The sequence below is a fragment of the Oncorhynchus mykiss genome, chromosome 6 (assembly GCF_013265735.2).
Source record: "Oncorhynchus mykiss isolate Arlee chromosome 6, USDA_OmykA_1.1, whole genome shotgun sequence".
NCBI classification, from domain to species: Eukaryota; Metazoa; Chordata; class Actinopteri; order Salmoniformes; family Salmonidae; genus Oncorhynchus; species Oncorhynchus mykiss.
In genome coordinates, this window is record NC_048570.1 from 9,225,886 (window position 1) to 9,252,285 (window position 26,400).

General features: G+C 42.9%; 1 protein-coding gene across 2 annotated transcripts in view; it reads left to right on the top strand.

The window, feature by feature from the left end:
• The first annotated feature begins 2,684 nt into the window (after window positions 1–2,684).
• The window catches only part of LOC110525088 (pikachurin), a 45,425-nt gene continuing 21,709 nt past the window's right edge, over window positions 2,685–26,400 (top strand). For both annotated transcript variants that reach the window (XM_036979361.1, XM_036979362.1), the window contains exons 1-7: window positions 2,685–3,256; window positions 10,054–10,163; window positions 13,396–13,482; window positions 14,739–14,765; window positions 17,082–17,199; window positions 22,483–22,618; window positions 25,437–25,603. In XM_036979361.1, coding sequence (XP_036835256.1) covers window positions 3,151–3,256; window positions 10,054–10,163; window positions 13,396–13,482; window positions 14,739–14,765; window positions 17,082–17,199; window positions 22,483–22,618; window positions 25,437–25,603 — 751 coding nt within the window. In that variant the 5' untranslated portion in view covers window positions 2,685–3,150. The remainder of the gene's footprint in view (window positions 3,257–10,053; window positions 10,164–13,395; window positions 13,483–14,738; window positions 14,766–17,081; window positions 17,200–22,482; window positions 22,619–25,436; window positions 25,604–26,400) is intronic.

Sequence of the window (26,400 nt, forward strand, 5' to 3'; positions counted from 1 at the left end):
CTACACGGATTGAAGTGGATTTACAAGTGACATCAATAAGGGATCATAGGGTTCACCTGGATTCACCTGGTCAGTCTATGTCAGGGAAAGAGAAGGTGTTCTTCATATTTTTATTGTAGACTAACCCTAGACTGAAGGTGTTCTTAATGTTTTTATTGTAGACTAACCCTAGACTGAAGGTGTTCTTAATGTTTTTATTGTAGACTAACCCTATCTGAAGGTGTTCTTAATGTTTTTATTGTAGACTAACCCTAGACTGAAGGTGTTCTTAATGTTTTTATTGTAGACTAACCCTAGACTGAAGGTGTTCTTAATGTTTTTATTGTAGACTAACCCTATCTGAAGGTGTTCTTAATGTTTTTATTGTAGACTAACCCTAGACTGAAGGTGTTCTTAATGTTTTTATTGTAGACTAACCCTAGACTGAAGGTGTTCTTAATGTTTTTATTGTAGACTAACCCTATCTGAAGGTGTTCTTAATGTTTTTATTGTAGACTAACCCTAGACTGAAGGTGTTCTTAATGTTTTTATTGTAGACTAACCCTAGACTGAAGGTGTTCTTAATGTTTTTATTGTAGACTAACCCTAGACTGAAGGTGTTCTTAATGTTTTTATTGTAGACTAACCCTAGACTGAAGGTGTTCTTAATGTTTTTATTGTAGACTAACCCTAGACTGAAGGTGTTCTTAATGTTTTGATTGTAGACTAACCCTAGACTGAAGGTGTTCTTAATGTTTTTATTGTAGACTAACCCTAGACTGAAGGTGTTCTTAATGTTTTGATTGTAGACTAACCCTAGACTGAAGGTGTTCTTAATGTTTTGATTGTAGACTAACCCTAGACTGAAGGTGTTCTTAATGTTTTTATTGTAGACTAACCCTAGACTGAAGGTGTTCTTAATGTTTTGATTGTAGACTAACCCTAGACTGAAGGTGTTCTTAATGTTTTTATTGTAGACTAACCCTAGACTGAAGGTGTTCTTAATGTTTTTATTGTAGACTAACCCTAGACTGAAGGTGTTCTTAATGTTTTTATTGTAGACTAACCCTATCTGAAGGTGTTCTTAATGTTTTTATTGTAGACTAACCCTAGACTGAAGGTGTTCTTAATGTTTTTATTGTAGACTAACCCTAGACTGAAGGTGTTCTTAATGTTTTTATTGTAGACTAACCCTAGACTGAAGGTGTTCTTAATGTTTTTATTGTAGACTAACCCTAGACTGAAGGTGTTCTTAATGTTTTGATTGTAGACTAACCCCAGACTGAAGGTGTTCTTAATGTTTTGTCTACTCAGTGTAGACTAACCCTAGACTGTATCTCATTCTATTTTACTTTCTTTCATTTTTCTTTTTTTCTATTCGACTTTCTTATCTTGGTTTCATTAGAAAATAAGAGATCAACTTGACTCTCCTATAACCCTATAGAGGAAAAATAGTAGAATATTTCTGTGCTTCGGTAATGAATTCAACAATTTCCTCTTGACTTCTCCTTGTGATTCCTCATTTCCTTCCCAGGCAAGGAAGGTTACGGTTGTGGTGACCTGCAGGGGAAAATAATAGAGGTTGAAGAGGAGTGTTGATAAGACTGACCACAGAACAGTCATTGACATTGTCAGTGTAGATTTAACAGACTAATCCCACAACATGGATTCCACACCGAACAAGGTGTATCTGTGCCATGTTAGAATAATAGAATGTGTTTGACATGGATTTACGTCCTGACTGGCACCCTATTACCAATATTGTGCACTACTGTGACCAGAGCCCTATTGGCCTTCGTCAAAAGTAGTGTAGCGTAATATATAGATAGGGAATAGGGTGCCATTTGGGATTTATCTCATGGAATAATTAAAACGGTTTGATACGGGACATTTGAAAGGAGGCTTCTGAACTTTATGATGAGCAGGATTATCACAACAGAGTAGACATCTTCTATGTTATGAAGAGCTTTGATTGGATTTATTATGTTATTAAATTGATCGGAGGTAGTTATTAATCCTATCCATTATGGGGTTCCGATTTGCACGTGTGTGTGTGTGTGTGTGTGTGTGTGTGTGAACGCTATACTAGACAACATGCTGCGCTACAACAAATATTAACCTCCTAATTCTACATTTCACATGTTCCTTCATTTCGATTAGAGATGATTCATTTGCTACACGGCTTTGCAAGATGGCCTCTGTTTTCAATAAAGTAACAATACATTTCCCGGGGAAATAAGACAGGAGTTCTTCATGGGATTCTTCTATGGGGGAGGAGGGAATTGGCAAATTTACTTAAACCATTTGTCTGATCTCCCCAGAAAACGTATCTACCAGTGAGCATTAACTCACAGCGAGAGAACCCAAGTAATTTCCCAACAAGAAAATTGAGTTTACCAATCAGTCCTTTTACTTGGTCAAATTAGTTATACCCGAGTCAGCGGGTCATTGTTTTGAAATGAGAGTCAGCACTACATACAGTAGCATAGCCTATGGAAGACTACAATACCTTCATATGCTCATTCTCCAGTCATTTGTTTTTTACAATATTTGTGCAAAAAAGCCTAATTCTCTTTAAAAGTTCATATGAAATATTGAATTTAATTCATTAATTCATTGATTATTTGTTTTCTGTTACGCGCGCGGTCAGTGTGTTTCTATATTAGTCTGAGTGGCTGTAGTGAGCTGCCAAGTCTCCAGCTGGGTGGATTAGACTCCTGTTATCCTCTTAGCTCTAAATGTCCCCACGTTTCGGCTCTCTACTGCCATTTCGCAAACTTCTAAATCACAAGACGAATGACAAGAAGAAGAGTGTCGCGCGTAAAATTAGTACCCACTCGGAATTCCAGATTGTGTTTTTTTTTACGTTTACGCAGGACACTTGTCTCCATTTGCGCGTCGACAATGTCACAGTAACTCGTGGTGCGTTCAATTGATCTTAATAGCTTGCAATCTTATCCGTGTCAAACCTCAGTTGCCTTCCAAACATAATTTCGTTTGCATTCTTTGAGAGCAGGTTGTGGAGGAACTTTGAATGACTAATTGTCTTTGTCATCAGAAACTTTGATCAGTTGCGTCTCTCGTCAGTTCTTATAATTAAGCGCAAGGAGTTTTTTGTTGTTGCATGTAGCCTAAAATGACCATTTGACCTTTTTAACTTTAGACAAAGATATGGAGTTTACCAGTAAACAGAGGAGCGTTTTTTATATATTGTTTTTTTCAATATGCATGATCAACGTTTCTTTTTCTGCGAAAAGGACAAACGTTCGAAGATCGGGTAAGTTGACTATTGATCATATTCTCGATTGATATGTAGGCCTAGGTCAAGAGATGTTTCTCCTGATTTTAATAAACATCAAAGACAAAATCATACATATTATAATTTTGTGAATATTCATTTGGCCTACATCAATTACAGCAGAATCAAAAGGAACTATGACCAATTTTCTGATTGTCTTTTCCATATAGTACATGAATTGTTACATGTTTTGGAATACAGTAGGACAATTAGCCATATTACTATATGGTAATAAACTCATAATAACGCTAATCTGAAACAAGTCTGTGTCATCATACTAGGTGACAGACACATTATCATACTAGGTGACAGACACATTATCATACTAGGTGACAGACACATTATCATACTAGGTGACAGGCGCATTCTCATACTAGCTGCCAAGTGCCAGGCACATGTCAGTGTTGTTCCTGTCAGTAAGGAAGGGGATTTGCAGAAGTACACAATTTATACTGAGTAGTGGTGGTTGAGAGAATAGAGGAACATGGTATATTTGGTGTATATGTTGTATGACTTGATTTACCACATGAGGACCTTTGGATACCCAAAGACTCCTGTGCTGAGCACACATGCTGCATTGGTTATTACATGGGCACACACAGAGGCTTTACACCTCCCTTCCTCCATTTTACACATCCCTTACCAGCTACAGTTTGTCTAACCACTGTATGACATGCACCATAAAAAATGCACAGCCCTTGAAACGTAAAACATAAAAATGTGCCCTCTTGTACTTATTAACAAAGTGGCATGATTGCAGAGTGACGGATATTACTCTGGCAAAACCTACTGCACCAGACCTACTGTGTAATGTAATGTAAACTTACTGCCCCAGGCCTACTGTATAATGTAATGTAAACTTACTGCCCCAGGCCTACTGTATAATGTAATGTAAACTTACTGCCCCAGACCTACTGTGTAATGTAATGTAAACTTACTGCCCCAGGCCTACTGTGTAATGTAATGTAAACTTACTGCCCCAGGCCTACTGTATAATGTAATGTAAACTTACTGCACCAGACCTACTGTATAATGTAATGTAAACTTACTGCCCCAGACCTACTGTATAATGTTGTGTAAACCTATTGCACCAGACCTACTGTATAATGTGATGTAAACTTACTGCACTAGACCTACTGTATAATGTAGTGTAAACCTACTGCACCAGATCTGCGGAATAATTCAGTGTAAACCTACTGCACCAGATCTACTGAATAATGTAATGTAAACCAACTACACCATACCTACTGTATAATGTGATGTAAACTTACTGCACCAGATCTACTGTATAATGTGATTTAAACTTACTGCATCAGACCTACTGTATAATGTGATGTAAATTTGCTGCACCAGACCTACTGTGTAATGTAAACTTACTGCACCAGACCTACTGTATAATGTGATGTAAACTTACTGCACCAGATCTACTGTATAATGTGATTTAAACTTACTGCATCAGACCTACTGTATAATGTGATGTAAATTTGCTGCACCAGACCTACTGTGTAATGTAAACTTACTGCACCAGACCTACTGTATAATGTAATATAACCTTACTGCATCAGACCTACTGTATAATGTGATGTAAATTTGCTGCACCAGACCTACTGTGTAATGTAAACTTACTGCACCAGACCTACTGTATAATGTGATGTAAACTTACTGCACCAGATCTACTGTATAATGAGATGTAAACTTACTGCACCAGACCTACTGTATAATGAGATGTAAACTTACTGCACCATACCTACTGTATAATGTGATGTAAACGTACTGCACTAGACCTACTGTATAATGTGATGTAAACTTACTGCACCAGACCTACTGTATAATGTTGTGTAAACCTACTGCACCAGACCTACTGTATAATGTGATGTAAACTTACTGCACCAGACCTACTGTATAATGTTGTGTAAACCTACTGCACCAGTCCTACTGTATATTGAGATGTAAACTTACTGCACCATACTTACTATAATGACTACCAAGTTAAAATGTCCCTCTTACTGCAGTCAAAGAACGACATCCTTGGATGTGCCTTACTCTGTTGTTAAATCAATCAATCAATCAATCAATCAATCAATCAATCAATCAATCAATCAATCAATGTATTTATCCTTAGGCCCTTTTTACATAAGCAGTTGTCACAAAGTGCTTATACAGAAACCCCGCCTACTTTTATAACACCTCACAGGTGTTATTTAAGTCAGTTATTCATTTGACATTCATCTCAATTAGTAACCGTTCACTGGCCATCAATGAACATTATCACTATAGAGGAGCATTCAGAATGTTGCAGTGTGTTCATTTTACTGCAGCTTGGTGACCTGATGTTGGTCAGCAGGAGTGTATCAGAGCATACCTTCATCAACAACAACAACAAATATGTCTTTCATGGATATTAAGTGCTACAAAGTTTGGGTTCTAGTCTACTGTGCCTTTCTCTATTTCCTGTGATAGTGTGTTGCTCTGTCCGCCTGACCTCTAAGGCTTTTGGATTGAGACTATTATATCTCCCTGTAGTGTAGACTGTGCTCAGAGCAGTTGTTTCTGACACACAGCTTGTATCCTGATCTCTTTCGGGCAGCGACGGCGGTATGTCTTTGTATTCTGCGGTGTGTTTCCAGTCATTCTGATCACATTCTACGAGGAGGTTGACAGGGACGTGTCCACATGAATCACATCCCCTCTAAAACACAAGACTGGGGGCGGCGTCCCAAATCGCACCCTTTTTTCCTACATAGTGCTACATAGGGAATAGTGTGCCATTTGAGACAGTCGACACTCTTAGAAGAAAAAGGTGCTATCTAGAACCTAAAATTATTATTTTGGCTTTCCCGATAGGAGAACCCCTCGAAGAATCCTTTTTGGTTCCAGGTAGAACCATTTTGCACAGAGGGTTCTACATGAACCCAAAATTATTCTACCTGGAGCCAAAAATAGTTCTCCTATGGGGACAGCTGAAGAACCCTGTTGGAACCTGTCTACCTGTCGGCATCTGAAAAATGACGGACTAATTTAGCCTTAAAGCTAAAGGATCATCAACTAGACTCAGCCGACGTTTTTGCCCGATGTTTATTTGAGCGGCTGGTCAGCGAACCGCAACATAATTACAAATAGTTTGTAGACTTCAAGTTGACCGCAAGAAGCCCAAACAGATATAAAGGCTAGTTGGGGAACCCTGCCTTAAAAGGACAGTTGGGGAACCCTCTTTAAAAAGGCTAGTTGGGAACCTTGCCTTAAAAGGCTAGTTGGGAACCCTGCCTTAAAAGGCAAGTTGGGGAACCCTGCCTCAAATGGCCAGTTGGGGAACCCTGCCTTAAAAGGCTAGTTGGGGAACCCTGCCTCAAATGGCCAGTTGGGGAACCCTGCCTTAAAAGGACAGTTGGGGAACCCTGCCTCAAATGGCCAGTTGGGGAACCCTGCCTTAAAAGGCAAGTTGGGGAACCCTGCCTCAAATGGCCAGTTGGGGAACCCGGCCTTAAAAGCCTAGTTGGGGAACCCTGCCTCAAATGGCTAGTTGGGGAACCCTGCCTTAAAAGGCCAGTTGGGGAACCCTGCCTCAAATGGCCAGTTGGGGAACCCTGCCTTAAAAGGCCAGTTGGGGAACCCTGCCTCAAATGGCCAGTTGGGGAACCCTGCCTTAAAAGGCAAGTTGGGGAACCCTGCCTCAAATGGCCAGTTGGGGAACCCTGCCTTAAAAGGACAGTTGGGGAACCCTGCTTTAAATGGCCAGTTAGGGAACCCTGCCTTAAAAGGCAAGTTGGGGAACCCTGCCTCAAATGGCCAGTTGGGGAACCCTGCCTTAAAAGGACAGTTGGGGAACCCTGCCTCAAATGGCCAGTTGGGGAACCCTGCCTTAAAAGGCCAGTTGGGGAACCCTGCCTTAAAAGGCAAGTTGGGGAACCCTGCCTTAAAAGGCCAGTTGGGGAACCCTGCTTTAAAGGACAGTTGGGGAACCCTCTTTAAAAAGGCAAGTTGGGGAACCCTGCCTCAAATGGTCAGTTGGGGAACCCTGCCTTAAAGGCTTGCAAAGTTGCCTTTTAGTCTTCTTCAGAAAAACATAGTAGCTTGAGGAAAGGGAAACAAAAGGATGATTGACAAACTCTTGTGTGACATAACTGTCTTTTTTTATCCTGGACGCTGCACAGTCTTGGTGTAACGTACCGGGAAATGCTTTGTAACATCCTAAAAACGATCTTAAACCACTACATCTTACTACAGACCCCCACATTATCACATCATGTACTGTCTGCATGGAGATCCGTGAGCATTCTATTCTATTCTATAATTTCAATTCTATTCAATTTGATTCTAAGAATCAGTTCTACATGACCTACCCAAGTGCACCTGGGGACAGGAACAAGTCAACTTCACATACTGCATTATCTGCTCAGAGAGCAGTGCAGGCTCCCTACATGTCCTTTCCATTTGGCCATGGAGGTCTGCTCCCTATCAGACATTTACCCCAGTGGAAATATGTCCTTGCTTGGCCCTCTTCTCCTCTCCCCTCCCCTCCTCTCTTCTCCTCTCCCCTCCTCTCTTCTCCTCTCCCCTCCCCTCCTCTCTTCTCCTCTCCCCTCCCCTCCTCTCTTCTCCTCTCCCCTCCCCTCCTCTCTTCTCCTCTCCCCTCCCCTCCTCTCTTCTCCTCTGCCCTCCCCTCCTCTCTTCTCCTCTCCCCTCCTCTCTTCTCCTCTCCCCTCCCCTCCTCTCTTCTCCTCTCCCCTCCCCTCCTCTCTTCTCCTCTCCCCTCCCCTCCTCTCTTCTCCTCTCCCCTCCCCTCCTCTCTTCTCCTCTGCCCTCCCCTCCTCTCTTCTCCTCTGCCCTCCCCTCCTCTCTTCTCCTCTCCCCTCCTCTCTTCTCCTCTCCCCTCCCCTCCTCTCTTCTCCTCTCCCCTCCCCTCCTCTCCCCTCCCCTCCTCTCCTCTCCTCTCTTCTCCTCTCCCCTCCCCTCCTCTCTTCTCCTCTCCACTCCCCTCCTCTCTTCTCCTCTGCCCTCCCCTCCTCTCTTCTCCTCTCCCCTCCTCTCTTCTCCTCTCCCCTCCCCTCCTCTCTTCTCCTCTCCCCTCCTCTCTTCTCCTCTCCCCTCCCCTCCTCTCTTCTCCTCTCCCCTCCCCTCCTCTCTTCTCCTCTCCCCTCCCCTCCTCTCTTCTCCTCTGCCCTCCCCTCCTCTCTTCTCCTCTCCCCTCCCCTCCTCTCTTCTCCTCTGCCCTCCCCTCCTCTCTTCTCCCCTCCCCTCTCTTCTCCTCTCCCCTCCCCTCCTCTCTTCTCCTCTGCCCTCCCCTCCTCTCTTCTCCTCTCCCCTCCCCTCCTCTCTTCTCCTCTCCCCTCCCCTCCTCTCTTCTCCTCTGCCCTCCCCTCCTCTCTTCTCCTCTCCCCTCCCCTCCTCTCTTCTCCTCTGCCCTCCCCTCCTCTCTTCTCCCCTCCCCTCTCTTCTCCTCTCCCCTCCCCTCCTCTCTTCTCCTCTGCCCTCCCCTCCTCTCCTCTCCTCTCCCCTCCCCTCCTCTCTTCTCCTCTCCCCTCCCCTCCTCTCTTCTCCTCTCCCCTCCCCTCCTCTCTTCTCCCCTCCCCTCTCTTCTCCTCTCCCCTCCCCTCCTCTCTTCTCACTGCTCTGGAAAGGTCTGTTCTAAGTGCAGTGCTGACATTAGGTTCCAGCGAGTGAGTCACAGCGGAAGTTTTGGTACATGTATCTACTATGTAGTGTTTTATTCTGGCTGCCTGGGTTTGTCTGTATCCCAAAATGGCACCCTATTCCCTACATAGTGCACTACCCATGGACAATGGTCAAAAGTAGTGCACTATATAGGGAATAGGATTCCATTTCAGCGCTCAGAGATCCATTCAGACAGAAAGGGTACCCAGTTATGTGTCCTCTTCAGGAGCCATACTGATGACACAAGTGTTAACTCTCCACACTTTCACATCAGGGAAAATAATTAGGCAAAGACCAATGAGACCATCAGCATCACAAGGAATTTACTATGAAGAATGGGGCTGATTGTGATTATTAGCCATGGCAGAGCAAATGCATCTTTTGTGTCGTCATTCAATAAGCCTTATTAAAGGTGCTGTCTGAAATATAAATGAAATCACCTCGGAAGTCTGGGGTGTGGAATACACCATTCCTGTGGTCACTTCCACACCCCAGACTTGCATCAGAGCTTTATTATATGGGTGTTTACTCAAGAAGGGCATTATATGAAGAGATTCATTAGGTCTTCTGAAAATTCTGATGCCGAGGCATTGTCATGTCAAATATTAGCAGTGTATCTGTTACGGCAGTCAAACACATCATTTTTATAACAGACTGTGTGCGTTTTGACTCTTGAACTCATTCACAGAGGGACAGTATTTGTACTGTATTTATGATTACATATTGGTTGTAGATCACTCTTACAGTGGGGCAAAAAAGTATTTAGTAACCAACCAATTGTGCAAGTTCTCCCACTTAAAAAGATGAGAGAGGCCTGTAATATTCATCATAGGTACACTTCAACTATGACAGACAAAATTAGAAAAAAAAATCCAGAAAATTACATTGTAGGATTTTTAATGAATTGATTTGCAAATGATGGTGGAAAATAAGTATTTGGTCAATAACAAAAGTTTATCTCAATACTTTGTTATATACCCTTTGTTGGCAATTGACAAAGGTCAAACGTTTTCTGTAAGTCTTCACAAGGTTTTCACACACTGTTGCTGGTATTTTGGCCTAATGAGTCCCACTGCCTTTTCACTTTGACTCATTGTGATGACATCATTTCCTGTCCCATACAGAGCGCCTCAGCCCTCCTTTGGACATCCAGTTGGAGATGGTGAACTGCACAGCCTTCAGTGTGCGGTGGAAGATGCCCCGGCGTCATGTTAGCACCATCACAGGCTACAAGGTAACAGTTGGCTTACATACACCGACACAGTGGTCACGTTTCGGGCCGACCACTTTGCAGTCGTCTGTCACATCTCACAGTGCCTGGTTTAACATATCATATGATATTGCAATCTGATACCCGCATCAGCTCGACAGCAATGTCGTGGGTCTGGAACGTGACCATACACAGTACACGGAACGTGGTGTGCAGTTCACTACCCAGAACAGATGGATGTTTTCAAGCAGACTTATTTGTTTAATGTTACATGAGATGAGGTCAAGCATAACTGTCTCTATCTGCAACTGTGTGAATGGCCGCATTCCAAATGGCATCCTGTTCCCTTTATAGTGCACTACTTTGGATCAGAGCCCTCTGGGCCCTGGTCAAAAGTAGGGCTGGGAATGGCCCGGGATCTCACGATACTTAGGTACCGATACGATATGTATTGCGATTCTCATGATTCTATATGTATTGTGATTCGATACTGTGATTTTATTGCGATTTGATGTTCCAAACATATTGCTCACCATATGTACCGGGAAAACGAGGATGTCGATTAAGGCAGCCCCCCCGCTCCTCTCTGATTTAGAGGGGTTGGGTTAAATGCAGAAGACACGTTTCAGTTGAATGCATTCAGTTGTAGAACTGACTAAGTATCCCCCTTTCCATAATAAGCACGGTGGTGGATGTCTGCTGCAGAGAGACCATGAGAACATTAGTTTTGATTAGTCACGGAGCACTCATGGAAATAAAAGACATATTGGCCCACTATTTAAAAAGAAGATGGATAACATGCTACAGGATCAAAAATATAGTTTAGGTGTAGGTACAGCCTACTAGCTCTTGCTAACGCTACCTAGCAACAAAAAAAACATATATCCAGTGCCTTTGGGAAAGTCATCAGACCCCTTAACTTTTTATTATTCTAAAATGGATTAAATAAATAAAAATTCCTCAGCAATCTATACACAATACCCAATAATGACAAAGCTCATTTTATAAACTTGACTAAAAATAAAAAACTGAAATAATAATACGTATTTAGACCCTGAGACTCAAATTGAGCTGACGTACATCCTGTTGACATTGATCATACTTCAGATTTTTCTACAACCTGATGGAAGTCCACCTGTGGTAAATTATATTGATTGGACGTGATTTGGAAAGGCACACACCTGTCTATATAAGGTCCCACAGTTGGCAGTGCATGTCAGTGCAAAAACCAAGCCACGAGGTCAAAGGAATTGTTCGTAGAGCTCCGAGAGAGGATTCTTTTGAGGCACAGATCTGGGGAAGGGTACCAAAACATGTCTGCAGCAGGTTCCCAAGAACACAGTGGCATAAGTTTGGAACAACCAAGACTCACCCTAGAGCTGGCCGCCCGGCCAAACTGAGCAATCAGGGGAGAAGGGCCTTGGTCAGGGAGGTGACCAAGAACCCGATGGTCACTCTGATAGAGCTCTAGAGTTCCTCTGTGGAGATGGGAGACCCTTCCAGACGGACAACCATCTCTGCAGCACTACATACACCAATCAGGCCTTTATGGTAGAGTGGCCAGGCGGAACACACTCCTCAGTAAAAGGCACATGACAAACCGCTTGGAGTTTGCTGAGAGGCACCTAAAGACTCTCAGACCATGAGAAACAAGATTGTCTGGTCTGATGAAACAAAGATTGAACTCTTTGTCCTGAATGCCAAGCGTCACGTCTGGAGGAAACCTGGCACCATCCGAATGGTGAAGCACGGTGGTGGCAGCATCATGCTGTGGGGTGTTTTTCAGCGGCAGGGACTGGTCAGGGTCGAGGCAAAGATGAACGGAGCAAAGTACAGCGAGATCCTTGATGAAAACCTGCTCCAGAGCACTCAGGACCTCAAACTGGGGTGAAGGTTCAACTTCCAACAGGACAATGACCCTAAACACACAGCCAAGACAATGCAGGAGAGGCTTCGGCACAAGTCTCTGAATGTCCTTGAGTGGCCCAGCCAGAGCCTGGACTTGAACCCGATCAAACATCTCTGGAGAGACCTGAAAATAGCTGTGCAGCAACGCTCCCCATCCAAGCTTGAGAGGATCTGCAGAGAAGAATGGGAAAATTTCCACAAATACAGGTCTGTCAAGCTTGTAGCATCATACCCAAGAAGACTTGAGGCTGTAATCGCTGCAAAATGTGCTTCAACAAAGTACGAGTAAAGGGTCTGAATTTTTATGTAAATGTCATTTTTCAGTTTTTTTTTATAAATTAGCAAACGATTTTGCTTTGTCATTATGGGGTATTATGTGTAGATTGATGAGGGAAAAAAATTATTTAATACATTTTAGAATAAGGTAACGTAACAAAATGGGTCTGAATACTTTCTGAATTAACTGTATATACACTGAACAAAAATATAAACCAACATGCAACAATTTCAAAGATTTCACTGAGTTAAAGTTCATATAAAGGATTCAGTCAATTAAAATAAATTCATTAGGCCATAATCTATGGATCTGTGTGTTCAGTGTGTCCATATCATTTTTTACAAATCAACACTTAACATTGTGATATGTAACTGTATCGATGTTTCCCCCCATCACTACTCAAAGTAGTGCACTAAGTCGGGAATAGTGTGCCATTTGGGACACACCGTGTCTCTTATTTGACAGCAGTCTGATGACCTTGTGGTGAACGTCAGCTAAGGCCTCATTACCATCGTGGATCAAGAAGCATTGATGCTCCTGTTTCTTCATAAAGAGAAGAGAGGACACTATTTCTGCTCCTCATCCACATAAAGAGAGGACAGGATTATATTTCTGCTCCTCATTCACATAAAGAGAGGACAGGATTATATTTCTGCTCCTCATTCACATAAAGGGAAGCTTATTGTACTGGACCCAGGCTTTAGCTGTAAGACACGTACACACACACACACAAACAAACACACACACACACACCTGTACACACACACCTGTACACACACAAGTACATGCACACACACACCTGCATACATGCCATTCATGTGCGCACACACACACACACACACACACACACACACACACACACACACACACACACACACACACACACACACACACACACACCCTCTGCCATACACTACCCCACTTACCATTCTCTCCACTTCACAGAAGGGCACTTCACCTTGTTGCCACCTTGTACATTTTCTAAGCCTGACGATAGTATACTGCACAATCTTGAACCCAGGCTGTGTGTGCGTGTGTGTGTGCGTTTGTGTGTATGTGTGTGTTTGTCAGGTGTTCTACACAGAGATGAGGAACAGTCGGCCAGTGAGTACTGCCGTGACGCTGGAGGTGCCTCTCAGTCTGGACATGCTGACCACCGTAAGTAATGTGTCCTCTCCTCAGAGTGATGGCAGTGATACTGTTAGCTGTATATGTGTGGACATGTCCTTACAGTTACTGTAACAGTATGGATGTGTCCTTACAGTAACTGTAACAGTATGGACATTATGGACATGTCCTTACAGTACCCATAACAGTATGGACTTGTCCTTACAGTAACCATAACAGTATGGACATTATGGACATGTCCTTACAGTAACCATAACAGTATGGACATGTCCTTACAGTAACCATAACAGTATGGACATGTCCTTACAGTAACTGTAACAGTATGGACATGTCCTTATAGTAACCATAACAGTATGGACATGTCCTTACAGTAACTGTAACAGTATGGACATTATGGACATGTCCTTACAGTAACCATAACAGTGTGGACATGTCCTTACAGTAACTGTAACAGTATGGACATTATGGACATGTCCTTATAGTAACCATAACAGTATGGACATGTCCTTACAGTAACCATAACAGTATGAACATGTCCTTACAGTTACTGTAACAGTATGGACATGTCCTTACAGTAACCATAACAGTATGGACATGTCCTTACAGTAACCATAACAGTATGGACATTATGGACATGTCCTTACAGTAACCATAACAGTATGGACATGTCCTTACAGTAACCATAACAGTATGGACATGTCCTTACAGTAACTGTAACAGTATGGACATTATGGACATGTCCTTACAGTAACCATAACAGTATGGACATGTCCTTACAGTAACCATAACAGTATGGACATGTCCTTACAGTAACCATAACAGTATGGACATGTCCTTACAGTAACCATAACAGTATGGACATGTCCTTACAGTAACCATAACAGTGTGGACATGTCCTTACAGTAACTGTAACAGTATGGACATGTCCTTATAGTAACCATAACAGTGTGGACATGTCCTTACAGTAACTGTAACAGTATGGACATTATGGACATGTCCTTACAGTAACTCTAACAGTATGGACATGTCCTTACAGTAACTCTAACAGTATGGACATGTCCTTACAGTAACTGTAACAGTATGGATTTGTCCTGACAGTAATTGAACAAATAAATGGGTGATAGAAGTAGATGATTAGGCATCTGGTGGAATTCTTTTAAAAGTATACGTTTTTTTAATCCGTTTTGAGGACATAGTGTTTCTTGGAAAACAAATAGTTGACTGTTTTATGCTACTTAATCCAACATAATTATTTATTTATTATTTTGGCTCTTATTCTCTCTTAGGGGCAGTTGGATGGACAAGCAAGTTTTGTAAGTAATATTCAGACAGAACTGTGCTACTTGTGCCAAACATATTTGAGTGTAAAACTTTAACGTTACATAATTGTTATCTAATGTAATCTCATCCACAAGTGTTTGTATGTACAGTACCAGTAAAAAGTTTGGACACACCTACTCATTCAAGTGTTTTTCTTTATTTGTACTATTTTCTACATTGTAGAATAATAGTGAAGACATCAAAACTATGAAATAACACATATGGAATCATGTAGTAACCAAAAAGTGTTGAACAAATCAAAATATATTTATATTTGAGATTCTTCAAAGTAGCAACCCTTTGCCTTGATGACAGCTTTGCACACTCTTGGCATTCTCTCAACCAGCTTCATGAGGTAGTCACCTGGAATGGATTTCAATTAACAGGTGTGCCTTGTTAAAAGTTAATTTGTGAAATTTCTTTCCTTCTTAATGCATTTGATCCAATCAATTGCGTTGTGACAAGGTAGCGGTGGTATACAGAATATAGCCCTTTTTTGGTAAAAGACCAAGTCCATATTATGGCAAGAACAGCTTAAATAAGCAAAGAAAAACTACAGTCCATCATTACTTTAAGACATGAAGGTCAGTCAATCGGGGAAATTTCAAGAACTTTTAAAGTTTCTTCAAATGCAGTTGCAAAAACCATCAAGCGTTATGATGAAACTGGCTCTCATGAGGACCGCCACAGGAAAGGAAGACCCAGAATTACCTCTGCTGCAGAGGATAAGTTCATTAGAGTTACCAGCCTCAGAAATTGCAGTCCAAATTAATGCTTCACAGAGTTCAAGTAGCAGACACATCTCAACATCAACTGTTCAGAGGACACTGCGTGAATCAGGCCTTCATGGTCAAATTGCAGCAAAGAAACCACTACTAAAGGACCCCAATAATAAGAAGAGACTTGCTTGGGCCAAGAAACACAAGCAATGGACATTAGACCGGTGGAAATCTGTCCTTTGATCTGATGAGTCCAAATTGGAGATTTTTGGTTCCAACCGCCGTGTCTTTGTGAGACGCAGAGTAGGTGAACGGATGATCTCTGAATGTGTGGTTCCCACCGTGAAGTATGGAGGAGGAGGTGTGATGGTGCTTTTCTGGTGACACTGTCAGTGATTTATTTAGAATTCAAGGCACACTTAACCAGCATGGCTACCACAGCATTCTGCAGCGATATGCCATCCCATGTGGTTTGCGCTTAGTGGGACTATAATTTGTTTTTCAATAGGACAATGACCCAACACACCTCCAGGCTGTGTAAGGGCTATTTGACCAAGAAGGAGAGTGATGGAGTGCTGCATCAGATGACCTGGCCTCCACAATCACCCGACCTCAACCCAATTGAGATGGTTTGGGATGAGTTGGACCACGGAGTAAAGGAAAAGAAGCCAATAAGTACTAAGCATATGTGGAAACTCCTTCAAGACTGTTGGAAAAGCATTCCAGGTGAAGCTGGTTGAGAGAATGCCAAGAGTGTCACATGGAATGACGCTGGAAAGACGAAGCAGGTATGGGGAGTAAAACATTTAATAAATAACGGACATGGAACAAGACAGGAACAGCGTCAGCAAACTAATACTACAGATAAAAACAATACAATGCAACAGTGGGGAACAGAGCTGGGGAACTGACAAATATAGGGGAGGAAATAAACAGGTGATAACTGAGTCCAGGTCCAATATCGCTGATGCTCATGACGAGGGAAGGCAGGTGTGCGTAATGGATGGAAGGAGTGCGTGATGCAGGGCAGCCTGGCACCCTCAAGCACCAGGGAAGAGGGAATAGCGGGAGCAGAGGTGACAGTAACCCCCCCCCTCGCCACCCAGCATCCCACCTCGGTGAACCGGCCGAGACATGGGCGCTGGGCAAGCCGCTTGGGGCGTGGGAGCCCAACAAACCGGCAGGAGCGTGAGAGCCTGGCGAGCCGGATGAGGCATGGAAGCCAGACAATCCGGCTGAGGCAAGACACCTGTCAATCCCGCTGCAGCGAGGTAGACGGGATGCAGGGCAACCTGACGCCCTCGAGCGCCAGGAGCAGACGTGACAAAGAGTATGCATTCTACTTTGAAGAATCTAAAATATATATTTTATTTGTTTAACACTTTTTTGGTTACTAAATGATTCCATGTGTTATTTCATAGTTTTCATGTCTTCACTATTATTCTACAATGTAGAAAATAGTTTAAAAAAAGATAACCGTTGAATGAGTAGGTGTGTCCAAACTTTTGACTGGTGCTGTGTGTGAACGGAAGTTTCAGAGCAGACAAGCTTACTATGCACTCTCTCACTCTCTCGCACCCTTTCTCCTAGGATGTGGACATTGGTAACCTTAAAGTTGCCACCCAGTACAGAGTTAGTGTTGGTGCATATGGATGGGCAGGCGAGGGCCGACCTAGCATGCCCAGGGACATCAGCACTTCTTCACAAGGTAATCAAGGGTGACAGCAAAGGTGACCACAATACTGTGCTGTATTTTTTTTTTACTCTACAAGCTAGACCTGTCTGAGGTGTGCTGTCACTGCTTATCCATATATTTTATATTTATATATTCTTATCCCATTCCTTTACTAGATTGTGTGTATTAGGTTTTGTTGTGGAATTTGTTAGATATTAGGTTCTGTTGTGGAATTTGTTAGATATTAGGTTTTGCTGTAGAATTCTTAGATATTACCTGTTAGATACTGCTGCGCTGTCGGATCTAGAAGCACAAGCATTTCACTACACTCGCAATAACATCTGCTAATCATGTGTATGTGGCCCAATAACATCTGCTAACCATGTGAATGTGACCAATAACATCCGCTAACCATGTGTATGTGACCAATAACATCCGCTAACCATGTGTATGTGACCAATAACATCCGCTAACCAGGTGTATGTGACCAGTAACATCCGCTAACCAAGTGTATGTGACCAATAACATCCGCTAACCATGTGTATGTGACCAATAACTTCCGCTAACCAAGTGTATGTGCCCATAACATCCGCTAACCATGTGTATGTGACCAATAACATCCGCTAACCATGTGTATGTGACCAGTAACATCCGCTAACCATGTGTATGTGACCAATAACATCCACTAACCATGTGTATGTGACCAGTAACATCCACTAACCATGTGTATGTGACCAGTAACATCCGCTAACCATGTGTATGTGACCAGTAACATCCACTAACCATGTGTATGTGACCAGTAACATCCGCTAACCATGTGTATGTGACCAGTAACATCCGCTAACCAAGTGTATGTGACCAGTAACATCCGCTAACCAAGTGTATGTGCCCATAACATCCGCTAACCATGTGTATGTGACCAGTAACATCCGCTAACCAAGTGTATGTGCCCATAACATCCGCTAACCATGTGTATGTGACCAGTAACATCCGCTAACCAAGTGTATGTGACCAGTAACATCCGCTAACCAAGTGTATGTGCCCATAACATCCGCTAACCATGTGTATGTGACCAGTAACATCCGCTAACCAAGTGTATGTGACCAGTAACATCCGCTAACCAAGTGTATGTGCCCATAACATCCGCTAACCATGTGTATGTGACCAGTAACATCCGCTAACCAAGTGTATGTGCCCATAACATCCGCTAACCATGTGTATGTGACCAATAACATCCGCTAACCAGGTGTATGTGACCAGTAACATCCGCTAACCAAGTGTATGTGCCCATAACATCCGCTAACCATGTGTATGTGACCAGTAACATCCGCTAACCATGTGTATGTGACCAGTAACATCCGCTAACCAAGTGTATGTGACCAGTAACATCCGCTAACCAAGTGTATGTGCCCATAACATCCGCTAACCATGTGTATGTGACCAGTAACATCCGCTAACGAAGTGTATGTGACCAGTAACATCCGCTAACCAAGTGTATGTGACCAGTAACATCCGCTAACCATGTGTATGTGACCAGTAACATCCGCTAACCATGTGTATGTGACCAGTAACATCCGCTAACCAGGTGTATGTGACCAGTAACATCCGCTAACCAGGTGTATGTGACCAGTAACATCCGCTAACCATGTGTATGTGACCAGTAACATCCGCTAACCAGGTGTATGTGACCAGTAACATCCGCTAACCAAGTGTATGTGACCAGTAACATCCGCTAACCAAGTGTATGTGACCAGTAACATCCGCTAACCATGTGTATGTGACCAGTAACATCCGCTAACCAAGTGTATGTGCCCAGTAACATCCGCTAACCAGGTGTATGTGACCAGTAACATCCGCTAACCAAGTGTATGTGCCCAGTAACATCCGCTAACCAAGTGTATGTGACCAGTAACATCCGCTAACCAGGTGTATGTGACCAGTAACATCCGCTAACCAGGTGTATGTGACCAGTAACATCCGCTAACCAGGTGTATGTGACCAGTAACATCCGCTAACCAGGTGTATGTGACCAGTAACATCCGCTAACCAGGTGTATGTGACCAGTAACATCCGCTAACCAGGTGTATGTGACCAGTAACATCCGCTAACCAGGTGTATGTGACCAGTAACATCCGCTAACCAGGTGTATGTGACCAGTAACATCCGCTAACCATGTGTATGTGACCAATAACATCCGCTAACCAGGTGTATGTGACCAGTAACATCCGCTAACCAGGTGTATGTGACCAGTAACATCCGCTAACCAGGTGTATGTGACCAGTAACATCCGCTAACCAAGTGTATGTGACCAGTAACATCCGCTAACCATGTGTATGTGACCAGTAACATCCGCTAACCAAGTGTATGTGGCCAGTAACATCCTCTAACCAAGTGTATGTGGCCAGTAACATCCGCTAACCAGGTGTATGTGACCAGTAACATCCGCTAACCATGTGTATGTGACCAGTAACATCCGCTAACCAGGTGTATGTGACCAGTAACATCCGCTAACCATGTGTATGTGACCAGTAACATCCGCTAACCAGGTGTATGTGACCAGTAACATCCGCTAACCAGGTGTATGTGACCAGTAACATCCGCTAACCATGTGTATGTGACCAGTAACATCCGCTAACCCAGTGTATGTGGCCAGTAACATCCGCTAACCAGGTGTATGTGACCAGTAACATCCGCTAACCATGTGTATGTGACCAGTAACATCCGCTAACCATGTGTATGTGACCAGTAACATCCGCTAACCATGTGTATGTGCCCATAACATCCGCTAACCATGTGTATGTGACCAGTAACATCCGCTAACCAAGTGTATGTGACCAGTAACATCCGCTAACCAAGTGTATGTGACCAGTAACATCCGCTAACCAGGTGTATGTGACCAGTAACATCCGCTAACCAAGTGTATGTGACCAGTAACATCCGCTAACCATGTGTATGTGCCCATAACATCCGCTAACCAAGTGTATGTGACCAGTAACATCCGCTAACCAGGTGTATGTGACCAGTAACATCCGCTAACCAAGTGTATGTGACCAGTAACATCCGCTAACCAGGTGTATGTGACCAGTAACATCCGCTAACCATGTGTATGTGACCAGTAACATCCGCTAACCATGTGTATGTGACCAGTAACATCCGCTAACCAAGTGTATGTGACCAGTAACATCCGCTAACCATGTGTATGTGACCAGTAACATCCGCTAACCAAGTGTATGTGACCAGTAACATCCGCTAACCAAGTGTATGTGACCAGTAACATCCGCTAACCATGTGTATGTGACCAGTAACATCCGCTAACCATGTGTATGTGACCAGTAACATCCGCTAACCATGTGTATGTGACCAGTAACATCCGCTAACCATGTGTATGTGACCAATAACATCCGCTAACCATGTGTATGTGACCAGTAACATCCGCTAACCATGTGTATGTGACCAGTAACATCCGCTAACCAAAAATATGTGCCCATAACATCCGCTAACCATGTGTATGTGACCAGTAACATCCGCTAACCAAGTGTATGTGACCAGTAACATCCGCTAACCATGTGTATGTGACCAATAACATCCGCTAACCATGTGTATGTGACCAATAACATCCGCTAACCATGTGTATGTGACCAGTAACATCCGCTAACCAAGTGTATGTGCCCATAACATCCGCTAACCATGTGTATGTGCCCATAACATCCGCTAACCAGGTGTATGTGACCAGTAACATCCGCTAACCATGTGTATGTGCCCATAACATCCGCTAACCATGTGTATGTGACCAGTAACATCCGCTAACCAAGTGTATGTGACCAATAAAATGTGATTTGATTTTGATGTGTATGTGTTAATGCAGTGGTTCCCAAACGTGGGGTCTGAAACTCAAATGAGGTCCCTTGAGAAAATCTGTAATCTTTTTTTTTTTTAACACTACCTTTTAGTGTCAACTAAGATCCCTTTTACACCTTATACATTATTGTGTGTAAGGATAACCAGCGGGACCTAACATTCTGTGAATAATGAACCTACAGCGGTAATACACAAGGAATATATAAGGAATATACATTTTTATAAGTTGGATCCCCTGAATTTTCTAGTGTCAACTTTTTTTGTTGTTGTGTGCAGAAAAAGTACAAGAAATCTGTGTTAATGTCATGTATGGTATACAGTATGTGGTGGTATATTAATATCATGTATGGTATACAGTATGTGGTGGTATATTAATATCATGTATGGTATACAGTATGTGGTGGTATATTAATATCATGTATGGTATACAGTATGTGGTGGTATATTAATATCATGTATGGTATACAGTATGTGGTGGTATATTAATATCATGTATGGTATACAGTATGTGGTGCTATATTAATATCATGTATGGTATACAGTATGTGGTGGTATATTAATATCATGTATGGTATAAAGTATGTGGTGGTATATTAATATCATGTATGGTATACAGTATGTGGTGGTATATTAATATAATGTATAGTATACAGTATGTGGTGCTATATTAATATAATGTATGGTATACAGTATGTGGTGCTATATTAATATCATGTATGGTATACAGTATGTGGTGGTATATTAATATCATGTATGGTATACAGTATGTGGTAGTATATTAATATCATGTATTGTATACAGTATGTGGTGGTATATTAATATCATGTATGGTATACAGTATGTGGTGGTATATTAATATCATGTATGGTATACAGTATGTGGTGCTATATTAATATCATGTATGGTATACAGTATGTGGTGCTATATTAATATCATGTATGGTATACAGTATGTGGTGCTATATTAATATCATGTATGGTATACAGGATGTGGTGGTATATTAATATCATGTATGGTATACAGTATGTGGTGCTATATTAATATCATGTATGGTATACAGTATGTGGTGCTATATTAATATCATGTATGGTATACAGTATGTGGTGCTATATTAATATCATGTATGGTATACAGTATGTGGTGCTATATTAATATCATGTATGGTATACAGGATGTGGTGGTATATTAATATCATGTATGGTATACAGTATGTGGTGCTATATTAATATCATGTATGGTATACAGTATGTGGTGGTATATTAATATCATGTATTGTATACAGGATGTGGTGGTATATTCATTTTCTTCCTGTTGTCATGTTGTTGTTTATTGTTTCCTTCCTTGTAATTCCCCCTCTAGGATGAATTTATTTGACTTTGTACATCGAGCATGATCTTACATTGAGTTCAGCGGGACATTTAAATGTCACATGACAGGGTTGTTCTTTCCCATCCGCAGAGATGTGTATGCCTCCGTCCCCTCCCACACAGCCCACTGTCGTGGCCGTATCGGACACAGAGCTTGCGTTGTCGTGGACACAGGGTGAGAGTGAGGGAAGTGCACCAGTTCTACACTTTCTTGTTGCTTACATCAGGTACGTTTATACAGTGACTATTTAGCTTACGCTTAGCGGTAAACAATACTAGTCAGTCTTCTACTTTTTTTTTTAACCTTTATTTAACTAGGCAAGTCAGTTAAGATCAAATTCTTATTTACAATGACGGCCTACCCCGGCCAAACCCTCTCCTAACGACGCTGGGCCAATTGTGCGCCACCTTATGGGACTCCCAATCACGGCAGGATGTGATACAGCCTGGATTCGAACCAGGGACTGTAGGGACGCCTATTGCACTGAGATGTAGTGCCTTAGACCGCTGCGTCACTCGGGAGCCCAGATGTGCCTAGATGTGGTCTGTTTTAGTGTACATCCAAGTAAATATCTTAAGAATATCCAAAATGACAACAAGGTTTATTTATGTCAGTACCCGAAATGTAAAGGTTATTAAGATTCCTTGCCACTACTGTGTCGACCTCTGAAAACCCTTCCGGCCTCCCGAGTGGCGTAGTGGTCTAAGGCACTGCATCAGTGCTAGCTGTGCCACTAGAGAGTCTGGTTTCAAGTCCAGGCTCTGTCGCAGCCGGCCGCAACCGGGAGACCCATGGGGCGGCGCACAATTGGCACAGTTATTTTTATTTCACCTTTATTTAACCAGGTAAGCTAGTTGAGAACAAGTTCTCATTTACAACTGCGACCTGGCCAAGATGAAGCAAAGCAGTGCGACAGAAACAACAACAACACAGAGTTACATGGAATAAACAAGCGTATAGTCAACACAATAGAAAAAAAAGGAAGTCTATATACAGTGTGTGCAAATGGCATGAGGAGGTAAGGCAATAAATAGGGCATAGTAGCAAAGTAATTACAATTTAGCAGATTAACACTGGAGTGATAGATGAGCAGATGATGAGCAGATGATGGTGTGTAAGTAGTGATACTGGTGTGCAAAAGAGCTGCAGAGTAAATAGAAACAATATGGGGATGAGGTTGGGTGGGCTATTTATAGATGGGCTATGTACAGCTGCAGTGATCGGTTAGCTGCTCAGATAGCTGATGATTAAATTTAGTTTGGGAAATGTAAGTCTCCAGCTTCAGCGATTTTTGCAATTCGTTCCAGTCACTGGCAGCAGAGAACTGGAAGGAAAGGCGGCCAAAGGAGGAATTGGCTTTGGGGATGACCAGTGAGATATACCTGCTGGAGTGCGTGCTACGGGTGGGTGTTGTTATCGTGACCAGTGAGCTGATATAAGGTGGAGCTTTACCTAGCATAGACTTATAGACGACCTGGAGCCAGTGGGTCTGGCGAAGAATATGTAGCGAGGGCCAGCCAACTAGCGCATACAGGTCACAGTGGTGGGTGGTATAAGGCGCTTTGGTAACAAAACGGATGGCACTGTGATAGACTACATCCAGTTTGCTGAGTAGAGTATTGGAAACTATTTTGTAGATGACATCGTCAAAGTTGAGGATCGGTAGGATAGTCTGGAAGGAGAGTTTACAGTCTAGCCAGACACCTAGGTATTTGTAGTTGTCCACATATTCTAGGTCAGAATTGTCCAGAGTATTGATGCTAGTCGAGCAGGTGGGTGCGGGCAGCGAATGGTTCAAAAGCATGCATTTGGTTTTGCTAGCGTTTAAGAGCAGTTGGAGGCCACGGAAGAAGTGATTAGGGGAGGGTTCCATTGTTCACTAGCGACTCCTGTGGCGGGTCGGGCGCAGTGCACGCTGACACGGTCGCCAGGTGCACGGTGTTTTCCTCCGACACATTGGTGCAGCTGTCTTCTGGGGTAAAGTGGGCATTGTGTCAAGAAGCAGTGCGACTTGGTTGGGTTGTGTTTCGAAGGACGCACAGCTCTCGACCTTGACCTCTCCTGACTCCGTAGGGGAGTTGCAGCGATGGGACAAGACTGTAACTACCAATTGGATACCATGAAATTGGGGAGAAAAAGAAGAAAGAAAAGAAAAGCCCTCTGAAGACAGTAATGTTTTTATTCCTTTTTGCAGATTTGTTCCACTCTAGAATGCATGTTTCAGTTTCTCAACTCTACCGAACCACAGGGGTTCTATTTGAACAGCTGTTTTCTTCACACAGTCCATTTAAAATGAGAAGTATTGATTTAAAAAAAATACCATTGACTGAGGAAAGCGAGATGGACCGTAATAAAAGTACCAGCTGTACATGTTCGACTCTGATCTCCTCACCCTGCCAAGCTTCTGACAAGACAATTGTCTGATTTGTAATATCTTCATGTTCCCAGCCAATAGAGTAAGATACTGTTTCACGCCTGCTAGAACAAGCAAGTACTTGGATTCGGGTTGATCCGTTGCCCGATTCTAATATCAAATGGCAACTTTGAAAAAAGGTAGAAATGGTTGTTTAAATGGAGCTACATCAATATATCTCTTATATTTCTAGACCACAGCATATATTCAATTTCACATGAACATTTGCTGAAAACACTATCCCGGTGTTGCCTGCCAATCAGTTGAGAATGAGTTGTGTTAAGACGAGTGTGTTTAGACTCAACTTTGACCTGTGAACCATGTTGGGACTGGAAGTGTGCAGGACAGGTGTGCAGTGCGTGGTGAGAACCCTGTAAGCTAACCTGTAAGTTATGCAGTCAGTGGCCCTTAGTTAAGTAGAGCATGAGGCTGGAGAAACACACCCGTTCACAAGGTGCAGACTAACGCAGACCATGAATTAAGTTGCACACTCCATATTCCTCCCAGTTAAAAAATAATAATAAATGCATTATTTCATGAGATATTATTTTTTTCTCTCAATGCATGACCTGAATAGTGTTTTAGTCAGTGCACCAGTGTAATTCCTATATGAATGGTCTCCTCTATACAGGCCTGAGATGGACACAGAGTGGACCTACATCAGGGAGCCCATTGAAGCCAACTCCATGGTACTGAAAGGGTTAAGCCCCGACACGGAGTACCAGTTTGTGGTCCGAGCCGTCAACGTCCATGGGGTGAGCCCTCCCAGCGCTATCAACAACCCCATCCGCACCCCTGGTAACTGCCCCGCCACTGTGTGTGTGTGTGTGTGTGTGTGTGTGTGTGTGTGTGTGTGTGTGTGTGTGTGTGTGTGTGTGTGTGTGTGTGTGTGTGTGTGTGTGTTTTCTGTCCATTTCTTTAAGTCCATGGAGATAAAGCGATAGACTTAGACCGGGTCCAGAGGTTTGTATTTTCCTGTTGTAATAATGTAAATTACAATTGGTGTGGGGGGAGGTTTATGGGCTGATTGCTATTGATGTGAGAGAATCACAAATGGCACACTATTCCCTACATAGTGCACTACTTTTGACAGATCCCTATGGGCCCTGGTCAAATGTAGTGCACTATATTAGGTAAACATACGTTATAAATACAGGTTGGAGCTAAGACTCCCAATAGGTACTGGAGACAAGTTTAACCCTTTATAGAACAGAGAGAGGTTCCTGATGCCATGTTGTGAGGAGGACTGTGGGGGCTGTTGTCCTGTCAATCCAACTCCTAGAGCCTTGTGGGTGGGCGGATGGCGCGCCGACACATGGTGGCAATCACAGGGTTAAACTGGACTGAATGAAGCATCTTAAGTCCTGTTGGTTTGGATAGAGAGGCTGTCCCAACACACTGCGTCACAAGCCTGCCCCCCCTCACAGGGCGAAAATCGGGTTACGCCCTGGCCTCATCAGACAGGATTAAGAGCGGGGGGATGGGGGAGGTTTGACCCCCGTGGAGAAGGGCGGGTTTGTACAGGACTTGACTAGCACCCATATCTCCAAATTACCTCCCTGCATGACCAAAAACATGGGGCACGTGAGGGGAGG